At 42.6% G+C, this 23,913-nt stretch overlaps 1 protein-coding gene across 2 annotated transcripts in view; it reads left to right on the forward strand.

Moving 5' to 3' along the window:
• The window catches only part of anks1b (ankyrin repeat and sterile alpha motif domain containing 1B), a 195,320-nt gene extending 178,630 nt beyond the window's left edge, over positions 1-16,690 (forward strand). Inside the window, exons 23-28 of one of the 2 annotated variants that reach the window (XM_061029792.1) lie at positions 4,082-4,153; positions 6,599-6,685; positions 7,999-8,136; positions 8,223-8,390; positions 14,090-14,181; positions 15,341-16,690. In XM_061029792.1, the coding sequence (XP_060885775.1) occupies positions 4,082-4,153; positions 6,599-6,685; positions 7,999-8,136; positions 8,223-8,390; positions 14,090-14,181; positions 15,341-15,389 (606 nt within the window). In that variant the 3' untranslated portion in view covers positions 15,390-16,690. The remainder of the gene's footprint in view (positions 1-4,081; positions 4,154-6,598; positions 6,686-7,998; positions 8,137-8,222; positions 8,391-14,089; positions 14,182-15,340) is intronic. The other variant, XM_061029793.1, reaches the window with a different exon arrangement.
• Positions 16,691-23,913: the final 7,223 nt, after the last annotated feature.

Raw genomic sequence — 23,913 nt, forward strand, 5'->3', positions numbered from 1 at the left:
TCTACAAAATAAATTAAAAGGGATGAAAAATGTCCAAAACCAAAGTACACATGGTGATTAAATTAAATTTTACTTACAATGAAATGTCCCAAACCAAAGAAATGTTTCTGCTCCTGTCATAAGAGACAAAGATGAGAAACAAACATTCACATTTGAGAAGCCAGAACCTGAAAATGTTTGCTTCCATTGTTAAAGAAACTTTACTTTTTTAGTTGTCAGAACAGTTGTCTGATCGACTGCTGATTGGCTCGTCAAATACTTGACTTTTTGAGTAGATTCTTTAAAGAAGAAAATCAAAGATCGCAGACTCTATACCACACTCAGTCTCAGTCAGAACTGCACTCAGATGTTCTCAGCACTTTGGTAAATTTAGACATACTGCAGTTATATAAAGGGAGTTATATATCCAAGTTACCACGGATACCGCCTTGCACCTCTGATGGGTTATAAGCTCAGCTTCCAGACTGGAATGATTACCTTCTCGGAGCAGGTAAAACAGTGCAGAAAAGCAATTTGAAATTCCGCTGGCTCTCATAGACAAAGAGGGGGAATGTAATATTTGTAATGTGGGCTGGATGGTTTCGGTACGAGGGAGCAGGAGGAGTGCAGGATAGAGATGTTAGAGGGAGAGAGAAGCTGAATTCAATGTGATGCTGAAATCAAATCTGAATGAACTGCAAGGAAAAGATGAGAAAGAGGCAGCGAGGAAGAGATCCAAAAAATGTCTAAAAAAATCTTTACTCTTTCGTTTTTCTCACCTCTGAAGTTTGAGAGTAAAAAATGTGAAGCATTAGGCTTCTGACAGATGTTCGACTACACAGTCGCATAGAGGGGAACACACAGCAGGGAGGGCCATCAGGGGAAAATATAGAGGTGCTTTCATGGAGCCATTTATGACAACATCTCTAATGCCCGCCGTCCCAGGACAGCCGGCTCCAGAAAGCTCAGAAAGTGAGATAAATGAGCGGGAGCCACAACAGAGGGAGACGCAGAGCACTCAGGATGAATATTGTCAAGCTGGAGGCAGACGGAGAGAGTGAAAAAGAATAAAGGAGATGGATAAGACAGTGATGAGAGAGGAGGGAGGAGAGAGAGAGAGAGAGAGAGAGGGGAGCGTATTGTGTTAATAGAGAAAAAGGAGGACAGTAACAAGCCAAAAGGATGCAGCGGTGTTCTCATTTTCATCTCGGGCTCCAAATAAACAAAAAGCCCTGCTCCTCTTTCAGCACAAACCAATGACATCTAAACTTTACTGGGTCAGCTTTGAGCAGAGCTAAAAATGTGTTATCTCAACTTATTACAAATCCATGACCAGAAAAGGCCTGCAGACGTTTTAATAGCATTACTTCACTCAACATCAGGAACAACTCGTGTTGTCTAAACACTGACTCTGTGTGTTTGATATTAACCTCAAAGCTCCTGCGGATACATCAAATATAGAAATATCAGGGAGCTCTGATACTGAACTTTAGTTTACTTTACTCCTCTCTCTCTGTCATAATACGACAGTGTTTTAGAAAAAGAGTCAGTTTTCAAGTCTATCTTCAATAAATATTAGTTCAGTTGCACATATGAAGTATTTAATAGCTCGTATTTGCTGAATTTGTTTTCTTACCGGATTTTTTTCCAAACATGAACGCCCCCTGAAAACGCCTAGTCATCACATTTCTTTCCTTTTATTCAAATTACCATCCGTCTAAGACTTTAGTTAATGACTGACAACTTTACTATGATCAGCCTTGACTTAACTTTCATATGAAGTACATATTATAATGTTAGCATGCATATTAGCATGTTAGCGAGCAGGCACACTGATCTAAGATAATGAACATGGCAAAACATCAACATTTGGCATCGTCTCCACTGTGACTGTTCCCTCGTACTGATGTTAGCATGCTGCTACAAGCAGCACCATGCTGGAGTGAAGCCTCACAGAGCTGCTAACATAGCTGTAGAAACTTAGTCCTTGCTGTATTACAGACATCTTCAATTTGATCTAAGACCTAATAACACACTGGTGTAGTAGCAGCTGGCCTTGAGTGCAGCTGTAATGCAATTTCTAGGAGAACTGCCAGACACCCTGCCATAACAACGATTCAAGATTGTTAGCTGGGATCAAGATAGAGTATTAACATGCCCAGATGACCTCCTCCTGATCTGACAAGGACCAGACACACAAATTGAAAATATGACTGAGTCACAGGCAGTGCCCTCACGCAGAGCTATTTGCCCCCAAAACGATGCTTTAGCTCCAAAAATCCAAAGTAAGATCTCATCTGAGAGGTAGATATTCAGCACTCCGGAGTCATTTATCGTCGAGTCTGACGGGGAGGGGAAAAAAAGCTGTAAATATAAGTGTTCTGATTCACTAAAAGCCTCCTCACTATGAGAGCTAAGGCCTCTTAAATAAGCAGGGAGGTGGTGTAAGGTGGTGAAAGTCGCGCCCATTAAGTGCTCTAATGTCCACATAAATATCGTCCCCGTAAAACACTGTCACCATTAGTGGCTTCTTTATTAAATCAGATCGGTACGTGTGCAGAATGTCCGACCTCAAAGTCTCACCCAGAGAGGAGAAGCAGCCGCACTCTGGTGTTAATGTCCCTCCAGGTGGATGTAATCACTGCTCTGTGTCTGCGTACATTTAATCAACATGTGTGTGGGTATGGCTGAATGTTAAAATGGAATTACTAAACACATCAGTTCTCATGTGTCAGATAGGAAAACATGTAATCAGTATATAAAGGTACATAAATAAAAATTCAAAAAGCAGTTTCAGAAGACATCGACTTCTTTTTTTAAGGAAGGCTCATTTTTGTTTTATTTTTCACTTCCTGTGTAGACTCCCACCTCATGCCACCCACATCATCATGGGGCGCGCTCTCTGTTAAAGTCGAGGCTGCGCTGCTTGGAGATTAAAACCTGAGACCACGTTACACTGTGTAAACTGGACGTGCTATTTTAAATTAGATGCGCTGATTGTGAAAAGCAGGGCTAATACGGATACAGATGTTAAAAATAACTATTAACCGATAGCAGATTGTATGTTTTTCAAATGAGCGACGTGATCATCATTGTCTTACAAACTGCTCGTCGCTGATCTTTCCCAGAGATGGTGTAACACTCCCACACTGCCGACATTTTCTTTCACATTCAAAGATAAAAAAAATAAAAAATCAGTTTGTCCAACAGGGGACTTCTACTGACCAATAAAATCCTCTCCTCTGAATCAGGAGTTAGGTAAACTAGCTTCCAGCATTACATCAACCGGCATCGCTGCATGGCACATTTACGGGCTTATGTCCGATAACGACCAATACCAATGTTCAACCAATGCACAGGACCATCCTTACTTTGCTGTAAAATGGGCTGTGAAGTCCTTTTCTTACTGCTGAAGCAGGTTGTGTTACTGTGAATACAGACAGCATCATATGCTGGGTAACAATGCTGTCACATTGCTTATTTGTCATTTGCCCGTGTGGCTCTGAGTATGTCTCCATAATGAAGGGGTTAAGCAGGATCGCCACGGCTACAAGCTGAATGCATGAAGGCAAGCTTTCAGCAGCCATGACCTGAACGAAGTGATGTCAACACTGATGTCAACACTGATGTCATCCTGCGTGTCATTTCCAGTATCTTTTGAGAGGTCTGCTCTGATTGTTCCGTCGTCCTCACAATCAGTGGAGGACTGTCACCGCAGCGCCACTCATTCATTTCTTTTCAGGGTTTATTGGTAGAACTGAATCAGAGTGAGTCACGTCGTCTTCTGGGAGGTTTTCAGATCTGAGAATGAATCTTAATCTGAAAAGAAATTCAAATGGAATTAAAGTTTTTTTTTTTTTTTTTCGCATTTTCGGTATTTATCTTGCAAAAATATTCAACATTTCCTGGTTCTAGCTTCCAAAATGTGAGACTTTTCTTCTGGCTCAAGGTGCGCAAGAACAATATCTTGACTGTACCGGCAAGTTCATGTAAAGAGCGAGCCATGACGAGGCTCTCGTGGTTAGAACGCTTCAAATGCAGCCGTGAACAGACAGTCACTTGTTTATTCATCAGAGCATACTGTGTGTGTTTCTCTTCACAGTACCTGGGCTCCATGCTTGTGAAGGAGCTGAGAGGAACAGAGTCCACACAAGACGCCTGTGCCAAAATGAGGGTAAATAAAAAAAAAAAGCCTCACACTTCCTCTCCACTTCTGCTTTTGACTGATTTATTCACGTTTAGCGCTGCGAACACAGCGAGGACACTTAAAAAGAACACGACCGCACGTGGCTGTAACGTGTGGCAACATTATATAAATGTTTTCACCACAAAACCTGAGTGGAGCCTTAAATCTGGGACACAGTCTCAGCGTGATGCCTCCCACTCACACTTAAACAAACTTCGAGTATCATGACGGTGGATTTGGTGTAGCGAGGGATTTTTCTTTTTTTAATATCCTTGCCTGTGTGGCTTGATAGCTCATGACCCGCCTTTTACCTCCAACAGCTTATTATCTATCCCTTTCACTTCGTGTCGTTCTGATGCTCTCTCTCTCTTTTTCTTCTTCTCTGTTTTTATCCCGTCTCCTGCTCTCTCACATCTTTTCTTCCTGCTCACTCACTCTACATATTTTACAGTAACACTGTCTCTGCTCGTTTCTAGCCCTCGGTTCACATCTCTCACTCTCATCCCGAGCTGCTGCAGTGTGAAGATAAATTTTAATATTCATGAGCAAAGCTTCTGTTCCTCTCCCCTCCTCCATCTTTCCCTCGCTCTCCTTCTCTCTGTGTATTTATGTTTTTTATATTAGAATGCATCTTTCTTTTCTCTCCTCTCTCAGTATGAGACACCTTTGGGGCACACCGAGGTCGTAATTATATCGCGCATCGTATCAATCTGACTTTTATAACCGCGTCTTCTTCCTCGGCTCGCTCGCCCCTCTTCCCCAGCATCCCTCCTTTCATCTGTCCCTCCATCTCTCCACCGTGGAGGTAGATGTGGATACTTAAATCCCATCTGCACCGCCTCTAGCTGTGCATCAGCGCTGCTTTTGTCAGCTTTTCTCAACTACCTGATCCCGACAAGGCCGAGCTGCAGCAAGCAACGCGCGGCAACCAGGGAGGAAGGAAAGGGAACAAAGAAAAGGAAGTGATAGTGAAAGGAAAGCAGCGAATAGATTCCACAATTCAACATGAGAGGGGATGGAGAGAGATAGAAATACGGACACCGAGAGGTTTGGATGACAAGTGATTAAAGATAAAAAGTGATCAAAAAGAAAGCAGGGAAGGGACTCATCTCATTTCTATCTTACTGAATATATTGAATCTCTGGCAGGTAGGATGATAGCTCGGGGAGTGACGCCAGTTTGGGTGTAAATCACACGGATCTTCTCAGCACATCTCTGCATAATGACTATATATGTAGGTTATTGAGACGCGTTAAGGTGCCGATATGTAATTAAACGGAAGGAGGAGGGTCTGACGTGGCTTACAAGCTAAAAGACTTATTGGATTTTCAGCACCACATATGATCAGGTGTAGTAATGTATCCAGGAGAGAACACTTGAGCCTTTGGAGATGAGTAGAATCGACCTTTGTGATCGAGGAAGAAGTCATCAATATTGTTTGGAGTAGCTAATTGAACTTTTCTTTCAACTTGTATTTGTAGAACACGCTTTCACACCCCAACACAACCTCCCTGACATGGACTAAGGTGTGTTTAAATTATGATAGTATACAATTCAGCAGAGATTTTAACTTTTACTTAAACAGGAACACATGCAGTAAACATTGCTTCATATGTTAAGTACAAAGTAGATGTCATGCATTAAGGTTTCTAGCCTTGGCTAATTTGCAAAAGAAAATACAGAAACACTGATGCGATACAAATACAGACAATATGAACTCAATACAAATAAGAGACTAAATGAGATTATACAGTAAAACAATTATTCTAAGAGGAAACCTTCAATGTTTAATATAATATGTATGAAAATCAAACTATATTAATTCCTCTGGCCCAGTGGACTAGTGGTCAGTGCTTCCACCCTATGTACGGAGGCAATTGTCCTCCAAGCGGGCGGCCAGGGTTTGAATCTGACCTGTGGCTCCTTTCCAGCATGTCATCCCCCTCTCTCTCTCTCTCTCTCTCTCTCTCTGAAACAAGAAACATATTTAGCAGCCTTTGATTTGAATTGACCACCAGCTGTGCGCTCGCTCTCTCTCTCTCTCTCTCTCTCTCTCTCTCTCTCTCTCTCTCTCTCTCTCTCTCTCTCTCTCTCTCTCTCTCTCTCTCTCTCTCTCTCTTTTCCTGCAGCAGCTTTTGATATAAAGATGATAAAAATATGAGTGAAGGTCTGAAGGATATTTAGAGCTTCAGTTCTTATTCGATATTATTGTAAATTAAAATAATTAAATGTATGAAAAGTATCCAGCTGAACTTCATTCATGTGTGACTAATTTCAGTTTCTCTACTGTAGGATGTTAAAGATTGTTACCGCCACAGATTGTTTTTTTCTTCTTCATTTCGTTAACAACAGTGTGCACTATTTCCCGCCTTAAAAGTCATCGCCGCCTCTCTCCTCTCTCTCTCTCGTTTTTTGCTTTTTGTGCGCTCCAAGAAGTCGACAGAACAGATGAAGAAAGTGCCGACCATCGTGCTCTCCGTGTCCTACAAGGGAGTGAAGTTCATAGACGCCACGAATAAGGTAACACTCAGAGCTCCCGCTTCCTGCTGTAAATAACACATCAAAAGGTCAGCCTTTGAACACGAGTGACATTCAGAGGTGTCAGAAATGGACAGCATGGCAGTGCTGATGTTTGCCTCTGCTGCAGACTGGTTTCAAACCGTACAGTGTAAAAATCGATGCGGCGTAAAAGAGGGCAAAGAGAGGCGATAATCCGTATGGAAAAGATGAGCTGATGTTGAGAAAATCAATAACAGCCTACTCAGTTTAACAGAATATTCATAAGGCTGAAGGAGAAACTCAGACTCCAGGATTCAGTTTTCTAAAACACCTTATTTTACGAGCTGATCAGCACTGGTCCAGAGTGAGAGATGAGTGAAGGCCAGGACCAGTGTGTCTCTATTTGGACAGAAAGAAGTGTTTTTTTTACGAGTGGATCTGTAACCAGTTTGAGAGCTGAGCTGTGCCACATGTGGAAACACTTTAGATGGAAATGTTAGCAGGTTAACAATTTCACACCAAGGTGTCAATTATTCCTATCAGGTAGTGACTCCCAATCCGACGTGTAAAACATTAGAACATGAAACCTTTGGGTAGAAAACAACATGTCACAGTCAGAAAATATGAATGTTTTATTTATAATAGAAGTACATGTCCACTCTACTTTTAACTACACTTTGTTATGTTAGTAAGTAGTTACTTCTTTCCCTTCTCTTGGCTGGGCATTATTACAGGACACAAATAGGTGATAAAATGTGTTGTTAGTGACTCTAATTAGTCCACCAGGTAATCCTAACTCTTCTTGCATTGTCCCTCTGCCTGCTCAGAGACATTTCTCAGTATGTCCAACAGCTTCAAGTCATCAGATAGCCCTCCCGTGGCTTATATACCTGCTACAGTGTGATAAACATCAACACATGTTAACAATCGATACGCTGATTTCTTATGAAGGAATCGAACACAAAGATAAAACAGTGCAGTATGAACAGTGATGCTCCCCTAACAGCAGCCGTCTCTGAAAAAACGTTCTCCTCTTCTGCGATTCACAGCACTGAGACGTGCTTTCATTAACAAAACACAAAGTCTGAGTGCTCTGCAGTGACATTACCAGAGGACAGATTCCAACTCAGTGCCTCCACAAAACTCTCAAACCGAAAAAGTGCTGCAGTGATTATGGCTTTGGGATATGTATGAAATGAGATAAATAATAAATCACATTTGTTTTTCCATGAAATGGCTCGCTGGGGATAATCAACAATCTCTCTCTGCATCTCTTTATCTCTCCGCCTGTTTTTCCTCTTTTTTTCTTCCCTTTTCCTTTTCTCCTTCTGCAGAACATAATAGCAGAACATGAGATCCGTAACATCTCGTGTGCGGCTCAGGATCCAGAGGATCTGTCTACGTTTGCCTACATCACCAAAGACCTCAAGTCCAGTCACCACTACTGCCACGTCTTCACTGCTTTTGATGTGGTAAGAACAGATACATCTGTATGTAACTAGAACTTATATTATGACAATGTTTTCTAACTCCCATTTGTCTTTTACTCTCAAATCAGAACCTGGCGTATGAGATCATCCTGACGCTGGGCCAGGCCTTCGAGGTCGCTTACCAGCTGGCCCTGCAGGCCAGGAAGAGCGGTCACGGATCGTCCACACTGCCGGAGAGCTTTGACAGCAAGCCCAGCAAACCCGTCCCCAAACCTCGAGTCAACATCCGCAAATCTGTAAGCAACACTGCCACACAGGCGAACCGCTGTTAGAGGGAAAATCCATCCTAAACTGAAATCACAACAGGGACACCAGTTTTGGAAAATGCAAAGTTTTAATCTGTGATAACATTTATAAACTCAATCCTTTACATCTTATTGACATTTTTTTTTGTAATTACCTGAAGATTTAAATGATCGTTCCCTTGTTTTCTTACAAAAGAATTGTGTTTTTTTAAGATGGATTCTCACTTTGACTAGTCGTAGCACCTTTCAACTCGTGATCTGAAATGAAGCTGTTAGTGGTGAAACGGATCACACTTAATCAATGATCTGTTTGGATCATCCCCCACTGATTGGACCACGCGTGACCCGCGGTTAAATGGAAAATCAACATCAACATGGTGTAAATGTACTGCTGCTGAATCCCTTTTCGGAGTGAAAAGACCGGAAGAGTTTCAGTAGTGCATGCAGGCGCTATGGAGATCCACCGTGAGCATGACATCCAACCAACGTTGATATTTCATTCTGTGCGGTCACTTTGTTTCAAACACAGCTGTGACTTTTCTTTGTTTCATCTTACTTGTGTTCTACATGCAGATATGAGCTGATGGCTACACCAATCAGACCAGTAACTTATGAGCCTGCTCTGTTCTGTAGCTGTAAACTTAGACTACTTAAACTGTGTGGCCAATCTGATAACCGTTCTGATCCGGACTGTGAGATTTGTGATCCGTTGCACCACTAGTAGCTGTTCTGAATCAGCTTCAAATCACACTGAACCAACATCACATCAACTCTGTCCCATATTCACTGGAATCTGTCGACGCGTTCCATCCCTCCGCTCTGACTCGTCCCGGTCGCCCATCCTCGATCTGTAACGTCATTTTTCTTCCAGTTTGAGTTTGGATCACTTGGATTACGGTGGGATGTTTGTATTTAGAGAGTGTGACAGGGTGGCAGAGGTGTTGGTTGGATATTTGATCTGTTAAGCGTCCATTCAGTCTTGTTGTCCCTGCAGTCTCTTACACACAGCAGGCTGATTGATGAGGCCTGTTTGCATTGGGCTCAGGGGAGGTTTGCTGGCTCGCCCCACTCTGTGTGTGTGCGCGCATGTGAGAGCGTATATGCATGTGAGAAAGAAGATAAAGAATCCCCATGCTGAACACTCCTACATTTAGCAGTGGTGCATGCAGAATAAATGTATTGACATTTCAGTCCATGAAAGTGTTGAAGTGTGCAGGTAACTCTGATGTGCCTGAGCGGGTGCATTGAGTATTTAGTTAAAAGGGTTAGTGCTGTTAGTTCATTAGCAGAGTTAGAGATAAATTCACTTCTTTGATTTAATCTCAGGTGATGAGAGGATGAAGCAGCGTACTGCATTGAAATCAGTGTGTTTGTTGTCATCATTATTACAATCGGGCCCTGTTTACTGTTGTTTTAATAAGAGCTTCTTCTTCTGCAATACCTCACATTTACCCCCTGACAGTGATCAGTGAAACAGCATAAGCGCAGAGACAAAACACGGCCCCACCAACAGGATCCGGATTTCTCTACACTACAAACAGCTTCTGAGCCCTTTTAAGCAGTCGTCAGATTACGATTACGCGTCCAACAAGGTGTTGACATTGACATGCAGTCCTAGCCTAGATAGTTACGTCTATATGCAAAGTCTGGGGCCTCGCGTCATGCCTCCTGCCTCCTGCAAACACAGCGTCAGAAAGTCTGTCTGTAAACCCGTCAACCTCCCGTTAACCCCCCGACGCGGCTTTAAAATAGTCACGCTAACCCGTTCTGCAACACATGTGTCAGAAGCATCCAGTGTAGAGTTACTGTAGGGGCTATATCAGCGTGCTCGGATCACATGCAAGTTACATTTACATACCGTGAGTCATTGAAGAAAGAGCTGGTGATGGAGGGGAACCGGCGGCTCCAGAGGGATGGCCTCACTTTCTAAAGTTAGAGCGAGATGTGAGACAGTAAGGAAAGAAAATATATGCTTTTTTGAAGAGCACATGCAGTATGTGTGCGGTCCCGTGCCTACAGAGATGATATGTGAACATGCTATCTGCTGACTTGGCAACCATTACATTAACCATTAATTGCCTTTTTCATCCGTGTTGCGTGTGTGTGTGTGTGTGTGTCGGTGTGTGTGTGTGTGTGGAGTTAATGGCTTGTGATGTGCAGCAGGGCAAAGATGCTGCAGGATTCACTTAATATTCCTGCCACCTGCAAGCCATAATCTCCATCCTGCAGCACCTCTCAAGCCCCTGTGCTTTAAAAAAAAAAAAAAAAAACTGTTGCTTTGTTTCGCTGCCCACTCGCGTCTGTTTCTCCACAACCTGCCATTATCATTTCTTATGCTGTGCGCGTGGCTATGTGAGCACAACTGCTCCAACGCCGCTAACAAACTTCCCCTTAACCTGCCGTCATTAGCACGAAGGTGTGTGATGCGTGTGTCTTGTGTCTGCAATCGGCATCGGCTAGTCGCCATAACCTGAGTGCAGCTTTGCAGCTACATGTCCATAACTATGTATCATGTACTGTTAGGACCTTGCGGTTCCTACAAGGGAGTGAAAAAGACTTCCAGTGAAGTGATAATAGCTTGTCGACAAGCAGCTGGTTCATTAATTTGTGTGGTCAAGGAGCCCTGACCTTAATAAAAGTTATTTCACCTCATTAGCAGAATTTGTCATGACTTTTTACTCACTTTGAAAAATGTGGATACGAGTTAGTCTTAAGGATTTTGCACAGTCGTCGTAATGCTTTTGCCATGAAGGAGCTGCCGTGTAATATAAATGTGGTGTAGCGTTGCCTTTTCTTGCTGTTCTGATGTTTTGCAGTGATGCTGCTGTCCTGGGCTGTTGCCGGGGAAATCATTCTGCTGCCCTGTCGTTGCTATGGTTCTGCTTTGGTTTTTGGAGTGGTGTTGCCTATCCCTGTTGCCATGCAGCTACTCTGTCGTTGCAGCGGTTTCGCCTTGCTGCTGCCGTCTTGTTTTTTTTTTTGTGGTGTGAGCGTTGCTGACCAGGCCTTCTTTGACCTGTGTATGACCTCTGCCCCTGTAGGTCATCATGCCCCCCGCCAGCCGCTGGTCACTGGGCCACATTTACACCCCTCACCGGCCTCCTCTCCACCCTCCTCTTCCTCCCCCTCGACTCTTCCATCTTCCTCACAAAGCTCAGTCACAGGTCCTCCCTGCTTTTCCTTTTTCCCACATAATTTTCTTTTAGTCAAGAAGAACGCGCCATTTGTAAGTGCTTCCATTCTTATCCTGTCGCTTTTATTTAACCTACTCAACATCCCGTTGCCGTTGGTGTGTTTGCAGTGACTGTGTGTCTGACATTCACTTACCACCTCTACATCCATGTCATCAACGAAAGAACAGATGTGACACTTCAGCTAGTCATAAAAAAACCAACCCATTTCATTTCTTAACCGCTAACAAAGAGTCTCTTTTTTCAGTTTTCATGTGCCAGACTACATGAAATCAACTTTGGGTAAAAGCTACGTCCTTAGGCCAGTGGTTACAATGGTGGAGCCAGTGATCTTGAGAGCCTAAATATTAAAGAAAGATTAATGAAAACTAACCCTGACCTTAGAGAGCTGTAGACCGAACACTAATTGGAGATGAGTTGAGGATCGGAGGGCTTCCTCAGTTTTACATTGAAGTGCAAGAAAGTGCTTGAGGACCTGCAAACCAGTGAGGGTCCTGATGGAATATTAAGCACCAGGGTCTTTACCATCAGCCACTTGGTCCTCAAGTCACTAAAACAGAGTGCTGTCGGTGTTGCAGCAAGATAAAATCAAATTCTGGCAGATGTTTGCCTATGCCATGTTTTTTTTTTGGTGGGGGGTTAGGTCCTCCAAATTGAATCACTTCTTCAAACTGTGACTTCCGGCACACACAGTACTTGGGTGGTTTGCAAATTAAGAGGGGGTGCTAGGGATGAGTCAGCACTTCTGAGTTTGAGAATCAACTTTTAGCTTGAGTTTGACTGGCAAAGAGTTGCATAAGCAGTGATGCGGGTAGAGTGTGTTGTACCTTACTGAGGGAGTGCGCTGAAAGGTAAAGGAAACCCTGACACTGTCCGTGGCCTTTTGTTGTTGGGGCTGCTCCTATAGGAGGTAGATAATGGTGCTGGGGAAAGGGATGTCTGGACTAACTTGCTAAAGCTGGCTTGCCAATTAATCAAAGCCGAGGATAAGCAGAAGAAAATCGATGAATGGAGGAACACTTGGAATTCGTTTTTACACTTAAGAGTTATTTTCCCTCTGACATGGTTTCCCTCCCATCCACATCTTCATCTAGCACATGAGCTATTGAATATTTAAAGGGTCGTCAAAAGAAGACTACACTTCCAGAGCGTACAATCTGTGCCAAAAAAAAATTATTCAAATATGCTTAGTGCAATAGACTTCCATTACATAGAGCATGTTTCACATCTGCTTTGGTACCTGACGTTGCTTTCCTTTGAAGGTTTGCAGAGCCTCATCATATCGAGGGTCCTTCAAGCTTTACACATTTTCCTCTTGTCCCTCTCTTTTTGGAGAACACGAAGAACTATTGTTGTTGTTAGCGTTGTTTTAAGGTTTTTTCTTCAGCGGCTTCATGTCTGATGAGTTTCAGAAGGAGGTGATGCTCTGAACAAGTTCTTCACTGAGCATGATGGTGTGAGCCGCTGTGAGATGGGAAGTGCGTTTGTTCCTAATCCCGTAACCTTATAACAAGATTATAAGGTCTTGCCATGGCTGTGCGAGCGGGAGAGGACGGAGAACTGGATTCATAACAGAGTTAGTCTCTGTATTGTAGCTGTGGTCGTGTGTTGAGAGGAGATAAGAGCGGCATTACTCTTTTACTGTACTGTGGAGATTAACTCTTTTTTACTTCAGAGGGAACATTTATCTTTTATTAAAGTTGAAACATCATTTCAGTTGTATTTTATGCTTGTTATATATCTAACCAAAGAGGGAATGTGAGGGGAAGAAATTAGTATTCTACCATTAAAAATGCAGCCGTCACTGTAGTTCCCCCTCCCCCCCCCCCCCAAGTCATCTCAAAATGAACCAATAGAAAGGAGGTAAAACCGCCCTTAGCAACAAAACCAGAGCTACTTGATTGGTTGTCGGCGAGTTATTTTTGAAAGCAATGTAGCTTGTTTGGATAGTTTCTCAGCTTTGGTGATGATGGCGCATGAGACAAGAGTCGATAGCTTTGACAATCAGAATGTAGAGAAAACACACGAGAGTTTTACAGTTCTGGGAGGATTTTGCATTTGGAGGTGTATACAGTAAACTATAAGACGTTATTTTTTTTTATGTCAGACTGAGTTTCTGTCCATGTTCTCTGTTCTGCTTTCTCATCTGTAATCTGTAGTAGATCATCTCCTTCACACATCTGCGTTCTGGTTTATTATAATACATAGTAAATAGCTTTTCCTCCATCTCATTCATTCTACTGTCATACTCTGCTGCACTCATTGTCTCACTAACATCGAGCATGAACTTGTGTTAGAAAAATTCCCCTGCAGAGAGTGCAAAGTGTGGATTTTTACCAGAAGCAGCTGTTGAGGTGAAGACGTCGCACCATTGTTTTGTTTTGTTCAAAAACATGTCAATAAATGATTGTGGATTTTTCTCAGAATTGAGAATACTCAGGTGATTACAACAAAAAGTGTCTCTTTTCTTACTGCCCACTCCGTCTTCTTCCCATTCAGATGGAGCAGCCGTCCATGGACCAAAAGGGCCATGCCAACGTGCCATGGATTGTGGAGCCGGGTCAGGAGGCCAAGAGAGGAGTCAACACCAAGTACGAGACCACTATTTTCTAACATACACCCGCCTTGTCCACTCCTGTGTGTGTGTGCCTTTCAGAGGTTGCCCTGTACTGGGGCCCCGCCCCGGAGTTGGGCACGAGTGACGCACGCCGCCGCGTCACCTCACCGGCTGAAAAATAAACAAAACATCCCGCCCCGCCCTGTTAGCCGAGCCTGTCCACTGCATGATGACGTTTGGCACTGCGCTGTCTCTACTTTCTCCTTGTCTCTTTTCTTTATTTTGGCTCTCCCCCTCTTTGGCCCGGGCCCTTCTCCTGCCTGCAGGGCTGGCGCATGATCTTTAAACCCGGGGCTGTGGTGCACTTCTGTCTCCACCTGTAGGGGAAAATGGTCAGCTAGGTTTTTCAACTCTTTGTCGGTCAGTCAGCGGACAGCCAGGCGGCAGTTCTGCTTCTTGTTTCTTTCTCTTCTTGCTGTTGGGTGCATTCGTTAGGCTTCCCTCTCTTTATCTCCTCCGACTGCCTCCATCCCTCGCTTTTCACCGCATCTCAGCCCCTTTGTAAAACTCTCCCTGACAATTTGAATGAAATTTTTAACCAGAGTACTGCTAAGCGCTGTGACAGTGTTCTAGCTGTCTGATGAGCCCGGTGTGGGAGCTGACAATGACGAGGGCGGTTGTCAACACATGACAACTGGAGGAAAGTTCAGACTAAATAGACTTTTTTTTAACCAAACAGGAGAGCTGACTTACAGGAGAAGCGATGTAGCACAGGCTAACTTTGACTTGCACTGGTTCATCCAGCAGGCTACTAGAATGTATTTCAACTTTTTGATTCTTTCTATCAGATTATTTTTTTGAATATACTTACAAACTTGTGAATTTTTTTGACAAACAACTTTAAACTTGACCTTTAACACAGGAAGAAGTCGGTGTTTTTCTTTCTTTATAGCACCTTCTTCAGCACATTTGTGTGTAAATGTTCAGAATTATTTTATCCACATGGATTTTTTTTTTTCCCCCTGGCCGTTAACCTTATTTTATTTAAGGGTAACAAATCTTGTGTGTAAAAGGTTTAGCATGTGGCTTGTGAGACGCATGGTGGCCATTTTTGGATTTGCTGAGCAGGGGGGGCCGGTGGAGAGGCGGGGTGTGAGGGCTCTCTGGATAAGTGATGTCATCTCATTTTGCAGGGCAATGCCGGACGCTCATGTCTATTACTGTGGAATGCAAAGAATGTAGCCAGCCCTAAACACGGACCTTGTCACACATACAATGCAAAATGGACTACAAAGGACGCTCTTGCTCACTTTGCAAAGGACTACAAACATGGACGCCATTCCACAGTGTTTAAGGTTGACTACAGAATTATAACATTCATCCACATGATGCTTGACACAGTTAATCACACACACACACACACACACACACACACACACTAACAGGACTGCTTATTGACCGACGACAGTCCGGGCTGAATGTACACTTGTTTGAAAGCAGCCTCAACTTTCTTCAACTACAACAGGATCCGTTCAATGTGCCCGACTGGGAGGCGTGACCTGTGAACATTTGGGTGGGCACAGGGTCTCTCTAGAGACTGAGTTCGGTATCAGGGCGACTATTGGGCTCGCAAAGGCACCACTGGGCATGTGTCAGTGTTGGAATGGGCATGGGCTTGAGGACTTCTGGCCGGCTCCTTTGAGCTTTTTTTTTTTTTTTTTTTTTTCATTTTCTTTAAAGTCAGAAAATAATCCAGAGATATATGCACAAGCGTTTTAATGTGATTGGACAGCCTGCAACACCCTCGAGATGCCACAGGCGTGTTTATCAGGACGGATGATGAACCTATGTGAACAAAACTGCATCTGGCGTTTAAAAAAAGTATTCTATTGGTATTGCCCGACATTTTAATGTTTAATATGAGAGTATTATATTACCATGATGATTATGATTATTCTTGTGCAATTCTTGTCTACTGTTGTCTTAATGTTACATTATTTTTCTATGATATGATGAGATAAAAAACCTTGGGCTTGAGAATGATGGCCATCCTTTAAAAAAAAAAAAAAATCTAAACCTAGATGATCATATACACGGAGAGAATGTTGAAGGTGGCTCGCTAACTCTCGTCAGGTCAAACCCTCCATCATTTCTCATGGGGCTCTACTCTTATCTAGCAGATGTACTATTTTAAACGCAGTATTACTGTATTATTTGGATGAGACATTATCCAATTATAAATGTACATAGATATTTTGCCAACTCATTGTTCATAGATGTAATGTAAAAGAGAAAAGAATAAAAGGACTTGCAGTACATGGCACTGGAAACAAGGTACCAAAATAAAGGTTGGAGGTAAAAGAAGTGGTAGGTTGTAGAGATTGTATTTTGGGTGAAGACTGAAACGGATTATTTAGTGACATCACTGCTGACCAACTTATGTACATAGGCTTGGGCTTCCAGCACACTGATTTTTGTAATTTTGGCCATTATTTATATCCTTGTAAAGCACATGGAATAAACTATGACTTGTAAAACCATTATTTATCCGGGGGATACGTTTGTCATGAGTTGTCTGTCATTGCTCACAAGCACTACATCAAATGTTTATCTTTGTTCTTAAAGGGAATGATGATGAAATGATTCAACGGAGTGTCAGACGTTCAGTCAAATGACCTAATGTGTTGATGCTTATTCCTTAATGAATATAAAAAGCTGGGTGCAATGAAGTAGAGTCATGAGTCAAGGTAGGAGAAGTACATCTGTCTGAAACCTGAGAGGAATGTTTACCGCCAGTTTATAATTTACCACCGCCCTTCTGTCCGTTTTATGCCCGTCTGAGTGCTTGTTTTCCAATTAACTTGGTGAGTACAATCACATCAGTAGAATGGTTTAAAGTTTTTAAATTTTTTATATGCATATGTTGGGGAAACCTTGCTAAATAAAAGAGGTCATTTTATACAGTCTTCCGTCAGGCTTTGAAAAGGAATAATTGTGATTCAAGTCGTCTAACATTGAAACTAATGATGCATAAACAGGCGTCTTTAAGGTACTGAGAAATGTCACACACCTCCTGTTGGATGTAGAAGTAGACCTCGATGGGCAGTGGCTCCTGAGCTCATCCTCCAGCACCTGGACCGCACACCTTAACAGTGAGACAGAGACATGAGAATTATTCAATCTTTGTAAATTCTAATATTGAAGCATTTTAAAACTAAATCTACATATTAAGAGAGAGAGCATTGAGAGTTTTTATTTTTATTTTTGCTTGAAGCCTGGTTTACAAATCAATAGGATATTGATCCCAAGATCCCAGATACCATGACGGTGATGCACAGCGTCAGGTTGTGAAAGTCATTAGAGACAAACAGAAGTGCAAATAGTTGTCAAACCTTTGAAAAACTTGGTGAGACGTGTGAGCCCTTGTTCCTTATTGGCCTTAATAGTTAACTCATTGACCACAGCCACTCTAATAAATTGAGTATTTATAATCAAAGTAATTATGTTAAAATGCTAACATGACCAAACCTTTGAGCACTGACCAACAGTGTATTAATATAAGGATGGACACAGGCAGAGTTAAGGAAACATTTACATCAAAGCAAGCACAAAGTATCAGGCCAGATGGATTGTAACACCAACTATCCACCTGGAGAAGATGACCTGGTGACCCTTAAAAAGTCTTACACAGCTAGCTCTAAGATCATGTCACAACACACAAGGTTAAATTAAAAACACCTCAAAACAGTAAAAGACAAGCTGCCAATGTTGCAGCCTTTTGACCTTCACGGGAAAACAACAGCGTACACTCCTACAACGTCGTCTATATAAAAGAGAGCTTTAGCATGACATTCAAGAAGCTCTCCGTCCACTCCACTCATCAGGTTAAAGCTTTTTTTTTTCTTCAAAATCAATACGAGCGATTTGGACTTCTAATGAACAGATTAGAAACGACGATCAGGTGAGTGGTCTCGGTCCAGTCTGTGTCCTCACCCCGATTCAAATCAGCATTTAGACAGCTGTGGAGTTCATTGACTCTGATGAAGAGGTCTGAAGCAGGTTAGCAGTAAGCTGCCTTTTCGTTATCTCAATCAACTCGGACACCTCCGCTGACACTTTTATTCTCTAGGTCGTGATAATCAAGGTCTCTGGGGTTGCAGTGATTACCAAATCCCTCGACAGTTTGACCTGTAAGCCTCTGGGTAATGTAGGAAAAGCACAAACACGCCTTGGTCGACACTGCCATGACAAACCATCACAGCAGACGGTTATTGACTAGAGGGAGTTTGTAGTGCTGCGGCAGAAGTAGAATAACCAGAAGAAGAAGCAACAAACCTCTACCAGTGTGATTCATATACTAAATACAGCCCGTTTCCCTTTCACATTCTCAAACTGCATTTTCCTCCAAATAACTGAACAGGAGGCCGTTAGATTGTGACAACGATGCTGAGAGCCTGTTCCAGATTTGATCCTGTCTGCACTAAATTTCAGCCCCCCTAGAATCAAGAGCATTGTTTATCAAGCTACACTTCCACCATGAGAGCCAACTTAGCATGTCGTCTTAAATTCAGCTGCCACCACATCTCCTTTCCTTCGAAGCGAGCGACGACAGATTTTTTTTCATCAGACAAACATGAAGAGGCCGGCAAGGGAGCTGGAGCCGCCTGGATTTGACTGACAGAACTCACAGCCGGAAAGTAAACACGACCCTGTTTACAGTCACTACTTTTTAAATGGACTCCTGGAGCAAAGGTGAGTGTGTCTCGGGTAGACAGAGTCTCTTTGTGAGATCCAGCCGCTACACCTGTCAGATTATTCTAATAACTGTATATTACTCCAGCATACGTTCATGATATAACGTTTGTGTTATGAGAGTCGGGTCTTTCTGGATCCTGTTTATGATCCTGAGCATGTGCGGGATGTTTTTGATGAACCTTCTTGAACGTGCTCAATGTTCAGGAGGGGCTGAAAATGATGAGTTTAATAATGAATTAGTCAGACTAAAATGTGCATAATGTCGCTAAGTGCTCATGATGGATTTGGTCTTTGTAAGATAACAATGAGTAAGGTCTTTTACCTACTTTTGGGTTAGGGTTAGTGTCTTCAGAGATCATTTGTTTTGAATTGGTGCCATACAAATAAAGATGAATTAATTCACAAAAATGACCGTAACAGCAATCCAAAATGTGAAAAGCTTCTTTTTACTGTTTTCTCACACAAACACCTTCAGATTACAAAAATATGTGAAAAAGACAGTTGGTTAGTCACATAAATATTGAATCCAGCTTTCTAATCCTCGTTCTCCTGCTAATTTCATGTTCAAGTCACAGCCACAGGTTGTGAATATGAATTAGTTTGACTTCTTCGCTCTATTATGATTCCGTTTACAGAATCTGAGTCTCTCTGGTTTCGTTATTTTAGAGTTTTAGTAAAAATATTAAAGTACGTTTAATGCTTAACCTGATTAATTCTATAAGGCATTCCATAAGAGAATCAGGTCGAGTATTTAGAAGCAATATAAACTGTATAAAGAGGTTACTCTCTTGTGTTATAGCGACGTTTACACCACTAGTAGCTGTTTTACACACCGTCCCCATCCTATAAAAAAAAAAAAAAGACTGTAATGCGTGTGGCAGTGTGGATGAGTGCTTATGCTCGAGTGTCTATTAAACTACAGTGGACTGACATTTACAGTGAGCCACTGAAAGGCTGAACAAGCATTTGTCATGAGCTATAAACCTCAGTATGAAGAGCCTCCCAATCTACAGCTGCAATCTACAGCCAATAGCAGCGAGCGCCGGGCTGTTTGCTGAGATTGGGGGGAGGGAAGAAAAAAGAAAAAAAAAAAGCGAGGCTGCGGCACATTTTCTCTCAAGATTTACTGCCAAACTGCAATTTGGTGCATTCTGTTGAAAACCGACAAACATGTTATTGTTTATAGAGAGCAGACCACTGCAGGATGAGGGGTAGGAGGTAATTCAAGGCTTCTTCTTTTTTTTTTTTGTGTGTGTGTGTGTGCAAAATTTAGAGCAGAGGTGGATAGTGGTGTTGCAGTGGCTGCTGTATTTAGGTTTCCCAAAGCTCAAACAGCTCGTATTTTATTTCCTGGCAGACATGGAGGCACAGGACTTAACAGAGCACAACGAGAGACAATGAGGGAGGAATAATGAAGGGGGGACAGGAACACATGGAGGAGAACTGAACAGGCTTTTTTTTTGGGGGGGGGGGGGGGGGGGGACTGTGAAAAGAAAAGATATTGGTTTGTACCTTTCTGAGCTTATTTCCCTGTCTGCATCGAAGTGGAAAACAGGAAGAGTCCATGCTTTGTCTCAGTGTCTGTGTCAGACTGTGGGAGAGGGCCAGAGATCCAGATGGTAGTCACTGCCCACGGCTACCCGCTAACTATGTAAAAACTGCTCATGTAACAAACACAACAATATCTGGCTTCCCGTCAAGGGGGACAGCTTAGATAGATCCAGATCCTCCATGTGTATCCTGTGTGCGCACTCAAATCCACATTTACACGCCTCTAATGCACACACAGGGCCAAGAAACACCCAGAAAGTGTTTTGACATTTAAAAGAAAGGCCGCGTTTGGTAAACTGGCTACACACAAAACATTTTTTATTTCACACCTGGCAGATGTGGTGCAACAGCTCTCACATTCTTCTGACGCTCTGAGACAGTCCCACATGGGGCTGAGTTGCTGGGAGGCGGGTGATGATGGAGGAATAAAGTGTCTCTGTGGAAGACTTCAACAAAAGGTAAGTGAACGCGCACACTGATACACACCCTGCCGGGCTTGGCTCATGATGTTGAAACCTGATAAAGCTGGACACAGTGAGGAGAAGTTGGCCGAATAATAACAGCTCTCTCTCTCTCTCTCTCTCTCTCTTTGAAACAACGGAGAACATTCACAGCAGACTCTGGCTCAGACTTTATCTCTGCAGGGTTCAAAGAAACTGCACGGCCAAAATAAACCCGCACCGCTCTCCAATAGAAACATTCACAAAAAACACAAAAGTGTTTTCATGAATAGTGAGGGAGACACATTTCAATCGCTCGCTTTACGGTAAAGAGCTGTGCCATGGAGACAATACAAACACCTGGAACAGTTGCCCGACCGCACAGCACTGAGTAAGGTTGTAAAGGTTGTGTTCAAGACTACTTCCATTATTTGAATGATCGATGGTATCAAAAAGTACTGAAGCTTTAATAAAACTAAAGGTCATTTCAGTCAGAAAACTCAAGTTTGTATTTGCTTCAAATATGCATTGCAGCAGACCATAGTTTGTTTTTGGTGTCCTCATCACTCCTCACAGTTTAAATTTACACGCAGACACTTGAGGAGTGATAGGATGATATCTTAAACCCTAAAAGAGTCTACAGGTGGAAAACTGGGGTGCAGTACTGGTGCAGGTCAGAGCTGGCAGCGAAAGAGCGGAAACCTGTAGCTTAAATAGACCGCTATCTGGAAGGAGGTGTTGTCAGGTGATCGTGGACGCATGTCAAGTTGGAAATCAGTGCAGCTCGAGTTGACTGCCTAAACTAGCTCGCAGGCACCGCCTTGTATTTTATTAAGTGTAAGATGCCAGAAGTAGAAGAGAGAGAGAGAGAGAGAGCGCCCTGTCTGTTGATCATAAACACAAAGTTACCCAGGACGTCGTCTTTAGTTGGCCAGGGAATGTTGCCATGGTAGCCAAACAGGTATCGCTATCTTGTGGCTACAAGTATCATATCTAAGTTTATAAATCTGAAATTGATATAACCGCAGTATCAACAACCAAACACGTCATAAAAACTTGTAGCCAGACATTTAGGAAGTGACCACAGAAGCTTCGGTTTTGGTAGCACAGCTCTTGAAGCACGTTGAGGCAGAATACAAACGTTAACATATATCTTTGTGTATTTCCACCATGGACCCTGATTTCAAACCAACAACCTTCAAGAGATGCCTCGGTCCCCCTTTGCCTCGACTACAACTGTGTGTTGAGCAACATGACCCCAGGCTGTACATAACAACAACTGGCACTTGTAGCCTGCGTTCAAAGGCCCAGGAGAATCGTTGGAAACAGAATTGGAAATTGGCCCGAGGTTGGTGCCGGAGAAAGAAAATGACCTTAGCTGTTTGTCAGGTTTGCATCCACTGAATTTGTCGAAAAAAAAAGCAAGCATCACACCGAATTTCAATCTGTTTGTTTGCTTGCTTAGAGTGTTAAATGTTCAGAGGATAAGCATGAAGGCTAAGTGCAGCAGCAAAATGAGATTTGACAGCGCAGCAAAAAGAGCTCAGAGGAAGGATTTTACATAACGTCGATTTGCTACATTTTGTGGCGCTGAAAGCAGAGCGGGAACACTTCTTGTAAGGAAGGTGATGTTGGAGCATGTGGGAGAGCTTTGATCTACCCCGGAGAACACAAAAAACTACAACTGGCATGACTGAGATAAGAGCTGACGGGCTCTCGCTAATGTCCTGGCTGCTTTTTTCTGAGCTAGGGTTTTTGACGTCAGCTCCCAAAACACCTAAAGCAGAGACGCCGCTGCGGGCTCACAGAAAGCTGTCTCCCGACATGACAGCAGTGAAGCCGAGCAGTCACACAAAGCTGCTTATGTCACCTTTTCAGTAAGCAAGAATCAGCAGAGCAGACACCACAAATGTGTCTTTTATGTAATGCAGAATTAAGAGAAACACAAGATCAGGTTTTAAAACCAAAGAAAGAAGAATGAAAGGCTGCAGTAAGAAAGAAGACGTTTCTGTGTCAAATAATGAAACTCATCTTTTTTGTATTCATCACAAAGTGGAGCTGCAACACTAGACAACAGCACAATGCTTTTGTCTTAACACAGACGAGTAAAAGGGTCCAATATACATTTGTGTGAAGAATATTTTCCTTCATTCAAGGAATATATCGCCAGAAAAAAGGAAACAATGTAAATGAATCCTGTCTTTGCGTAATCAGCAGCTCTACACCTTGGAAATTTTAACCCTCAAAAATAAGATAAGTTTCTCCTCCACCGATGTTCACAAAGCTGATATCAGAAGTCCTGAACTGTTTTCAACTTTGTTCTGATACCTGGCATGGACTCTTACTCTACTTTTTCTAAACATTTGACTTTCCTTATGACTTGCACTGATTTCTTTTATAGATTTTTTTTAAATAGGGTAAATCATAAATAGTTTTAACAAACCACATGTGTGTTCATTTGAAGCCATCTCATGTTTTTATGTGAATAATAACATTAAGATGTAAAACCATAGAACCCCCTCTTTTGTCTCTTTTTGAGTGATTTCTTTGAGTATTAACAGAAAATTGTTGCTAAAAACATTCAGTATTTTCTATCTAGAGCTCAGGCAGGGCACACAGTCATATTTATAAGCCATGCTTACTCTAGATCAAATTGTTCTGTTTCTTTAAATAAGCATCTTTCTTGAGTGAGCGTGCTTCATCAGGCAGAGAGAGATGCTCCTCACAGCAGGATCATTAAGCCATATAAAGCCATCTGCTGTCAAACATGATTACATCTCAACTCAAAAAAAAAAAAAAAAAAAAAAACTCTACGACTTTCCTTTCATGTCAATCGTCCCAAGTCAAAACCAGCATGAAGTCAAGTTTCTGTGTACGCATCGCTGTGTTTAGCAGTGCCTCAAATGAGTGAACAAATGTCTCCAGAAGAAGCACAACAGAGCGATAAGGAGATAAAGTGCACAAACACAGAAGCTTCCTGAGGCGAGACAGACTGCGAGTCCACACAGCCCCTCAGCCGG

The sequence above is a fragment of the Labrus mixtus genome, chromosome 22, assembly GCF_963584025.1.
Source record: "Labrus mixtus chromosome 22, fLabMix1.1, whole genome shotgun sequence".
Classification (NCBI taxonomy): Eukaryota; Metazoa; Chordata; class Actinopteri; order Labriformes; family Labridae; genus Labrus; species Labrus mixtus.